The 4,277-nt window shown below is 33.1% G+C and overlaps 1 protein-coding gene across 1 annotated transcript in view; it reads left to right on the forward strand.

The window, feature by feature from the left end:
* Positions 1-516: 516 nt before the first annotated feature.
* Positions 517-4,277, forward strand: part of LOC114295637 (pyrophosphate-energized vacuolar membrane proton pump) — a 6,874-nt gene continuing 3,113 nt past the window's right edge. Inside the window, exons 1-3 of the mRNA XM_028239922.2 lie at positions 517-995; positions 3,204-3,778; positions 3,865-4,244. Coding sequence (XP_028095723.2) covers positions 746-995; positions 3,204-3,778; positions 3,865-4,244 — 1,205 coding nt within the window. The 5' untranslated portion in view covers positions 517-745. The remainder of the gene's footprint in view (positions 996-3,203; positions 3,779-3,864; positions 4,245-4,277) is intronic.

Consider the following 4,277-nt stretch of genomic DNA (forward strand, 5'->3'; position numbering starts at 1 on the left):
AAAAATATTTTAAAATTTTAATAAATACACAAAAATATAAAAAATATATTGAATTTTGTATTTTTTTCTATTTAGTGTATTTTTTAAATTTTTTTTCACAAATATTATATTTTTTAAATATATTTATATTAAGTGTGTCTAAAAATTAAAAAAAAATTCCTTAAAATATAAAAAAAAAAAATTCATTAAAAATATTAAAATAAAAAAATAAAAATTTTCTGAAAACTGTTTTTTTGAAAATCAGAACTAAACAAATTAAATTTTTTTCTCTTAGGCCAGAATCAAACAAGGCATATTATACCGAATGGAAAATGAGTGAAAACACTAATTAGTACTACCACTACTGATGTGACAGTAGATCTCACCATGAATGATTTGATATTTTAACCTTAATATTATATTTTTTTTTTATTAAGTACCATGCCATTAATAATCTTTTTAAAGTTCCAAAATTAATCACCTTGTTGTATACCAAATTTCGGACATGCACTCTTTCCCTTTGCCTACCCAAAGTGAGGAGGCACCATAACAACCAAGAACCATTTCACACTCAAACCCTCCCTCTTATCCTCCAACTTTCTCTCTCTTATCTATAATCATCAGTTCCTCACTCCTCCCAAGGCCTCCCGAACTGTGTGATTCCCTCTCACTATCTCGCTCTCCCTCACTTTCTCTCTCTAGACATTCCGGCGGTTAACCGTTCGGAATTCTTGCGAAACTAGGGTTCCGGCGAGAATATCAAACCATGGGGTCGACATTGCTCCCAGATCTGGCGACGGAGATCATGATTCCGGTGTGCGCGGTGGTCGGAATCGTGTTCTCACTGGTCCAGTGGCTCTTGGTCTCTCAGGTAAAGCTCTCTGTGGACCGAAACGCTTCGTCGACGACGAAGAACAAGAATGGGTACAATGATTACCTGATTGAAGAAGAGGAAGGTGTCAATGAGCACAATGTCGTCGCTAAGTGTGCTGAGATACAGAATGCTATATCAGAAGGTGAGACTAAACCCTAGATCTCTGGTGATTTGTGCAAGATATAATGGCGTTTGTTGTAAAAAAAACTTGTGTGCGGCTGTTTATAATCTTTTTGGTTGTTGAGAAAATGGAGGGAAAAAATATCGAAATTTGGATCTTCATATCTGTGACGTGTAAATGATAAAAATAGAGCTAAAATTTTGAATTTTGTGTTTTCAAAGAAGGGAAATGGCTCAGATTTCAAATTTTCTTCAATTAGAAAATAATAATAATAATAATACTACCTCATTTTTCGCTGCGTTTTCCTAGTAGCCGAACAGGGTTTTAGGGTTCTGTATGAACAATGAATTTTTTATTTATTTTTTACTGCATTGAGTGGGTTTTGATTTCACATGCATTAGCTGCATTGGTCCCATCCAAATAAAGTTTTTTGGCTTATATGATATGATTAATGATGTGAAGAGTAAATCTACACGTTACATATATGGCGTGTAGTAATGTGCTTTTTGTTAAAAGTTACCCTTTTTATTTTATTTTTTGTTTTTAGTGGGTTTTTTTTTTTTTTTTATTTGTATCAAATTTTTTTACTTAATTATCCGTCTAGAAGTATCTAGGTAGTTTTGTTTGGTTTAATTTTTCGGAAATTATTTTTTATATTTTAATAAAAAAAATTCTTTTTCTTTTCATGTAGATAGATCAAAATTAGATGGATCTAAAATAAAAAAAAAAATTATTGAAAATATAAAAAACATAAAAATATATATACTAAAAATCAATGAAAATTCGAACAAAAATACACACCCTTTTTTTTTAATTTTCCTTTGTTTTTAGTGATTTTATAAAATATTTTAGTCAATTTATTTTACTTTTTGGATGCATTTAGATTAGGTAGTATTAAAAAATTGAATAAAATTTGGCAAAAAATCACTAAAAATAACCCATCTAAAAATAATTTTTGAAAAATCAAATCAAACCAAGCATTTTAAAAAACCCAAAAAACAGTTTACTAAAGCAAAAAATAAAAAATCATAAAGCTAACTTTTTTTTTTTTTTTTTTGAACCTTTTTTCTTCATATTTTTGTTTACTCGAGTAGATTGTAAAAGTTTAAAGTTTCTTCAATAAATAAATAAATAAATAAATAATCCAAATACGAAAAAGACACTAAAAAATCCATCCCTAAACAACCCATCTCTATTGTTCCTGGGTGTGGAGTGCCTTTAGTTGTAGGTTTTTGGCTGAGTGGGCATGTTAGTAGTATGTACTTGGCTTCGTTTGGGTTGATTTTGATTAAAAATAAATAAATAAATAAAACGTTAGCTGGGTCACACTTGGTGGATTGAGGCAGATTGAGAATTTTTTGATCCGTTCTCAACCCACCATCTCTAAAGGCAACAGGTTGAGTGATTATTTTGGGAGTTTCAAATCGATGATTTGAGCTGGTTAAACGGGTTATACATAAAAAAAAAAAAAAAAAAAGATTTATCATTAGATAGCATTTAGGAACAATCCCTATCAATTGGTATGAAATCCTACAACAAGAATGAAGACAAAAAAATTATTATTTATTCTAAGTATAAACACAAAATTCACAAATTAATTGAACATATAAACATATGATACCACTCTAAATTATATATAAAACAATCAAATTACAAAATGTATATGCTATGAAAATGAGGCTAATTGTTATATGATTAACGGTAAATGGATTAGAGAGAAATTGTGATGACAAATACAAGGCAATTTTATGTATACATATAGAAGGGTTGGGTCTGTTTGTGGACAAGTTGCCAAATTTTAATTTGTTGACCACCAGCAAACCTACAAATTTTATTATTTTACTTGTCCAACCCAACACACTCACCTTCTCAAACCACACGAGTTGGTTGGGTCAGTGTGGATTAGTGGGTTGGCAATTTTTTGTAAAAACCCCTACATGATATCACATTGTTCATTTATTACTAATGACTGAAGTGCGCCAGGTCATTAATGCCCCGGCTATATGTATTTTTCTTTAAGGCTCTAGCTTATAATCTTTGTATTGTTATATCCCCTGTTTGTGTACTGATTTTAGTGCCTTTTTATACTCTTTTTTTTTTTGGTTCTATATCATATTAAGTTGTATCTTTGTGTTCTGCCACATGCATGCTGTTCTTTGGTGCCTTTCTTAATATTTGTAGTTCATGGTTCCCTAATTTTTTGGAATTCATTATGTCTGAATGTAACAGGTGCTACATCCTTTTTATTTACTGAATACCAGTATGTGGGTATTTTCATGGTTGCTTTTGCAATATTAATATTCCTTTTCTTGGGCTCTGTTGAGGGCTTTAGCACAAAGAGCCAGCGTTGCACCTATAACCCACATCAGATGTGCAAACCAGCACTTGCCACTGCTTTATTCAGCACCTTGTCCTTCTTGCTTGGTGCTATCACCTCAGTTTTGTCTGGTTTCCTTGGGATGAAAATCGCAACCTATGCAAATGCAAGGACAACTTTAGAAGCAAGAAAAGGTGTTGGGAAAGCTTTTATCACTGCATTTAGATCTGGTGCAGTTATGGGCTTTCTTCTTGCTGCTAATGGACTCTTGGTCCTGTACATTACCATCAATCTCTTCAAGCTGTATTATGGTGATGATTGGGAAGGCCTTTTTGAGGCTATTACTGGTTATGGCCTCGGTGGATCCTCCATGGCTCTTTTTGGTAGAGTTGGTGGAGGTATATACACCAAGGCTGCTGATGTTGGTGCTGATCTTGTGGGGAAGGTTGAAAGGAGCATTCCAGAAGATGATCCAAGGAACCCAGCTGTGAGCGTCACTCTTTTCAACTTAAAATGTTTGACACATTTTTCTTTTGGGGCTTGTTGAAATCAGGTATATCTTTATTCTTGCAGGTGATTGCAGACAATGTTGGTGACAATGTCGGTGATATTGCTGGCATGGGGTCTGATCTCTTTGGCTCATATGCTGAATCTTCTTGTGCTGCACTTGTTGTGGCCTCTATCTCCTCCTTTGGAATCAACCATGATTTCACTGCAATGTGTTATCCCCTGCTCATTAGTTCTATGGGCATCCTTGTTTGTTTGATCACTACCCTTTTTGCAACTGATTTCTTCGAAATCAAGGCTGTCAAGGAAATCGAACCAGCATTGAAGAAACAGCTTATCATCTCCACTGTTCTTATGACTGGGGGAATCGCAATAGTTAGCTGGGTTGCGCTGCCATCATCCTTCACAATTTTCAATTTTGGTACCCAGAAAGTTGTGAAGAACTGGTAAGCTTTACATATTTTTTTTTGGATAAATAA

Source organism: Camellia sinensis, chromosome 4 (genome assembly GCF_055761805.1).
Source record: "Camellia sinensis isolate YWXY chromosome 4, ASM5576180v1, whole genome shotgun sequence".
Taxonomy (NCBI): Eukaryota; Viridiplantae; Streptophyta; class Magnoliopsida; order Ericales; family Theaceae; genus Camellia; species Camellia sinensis.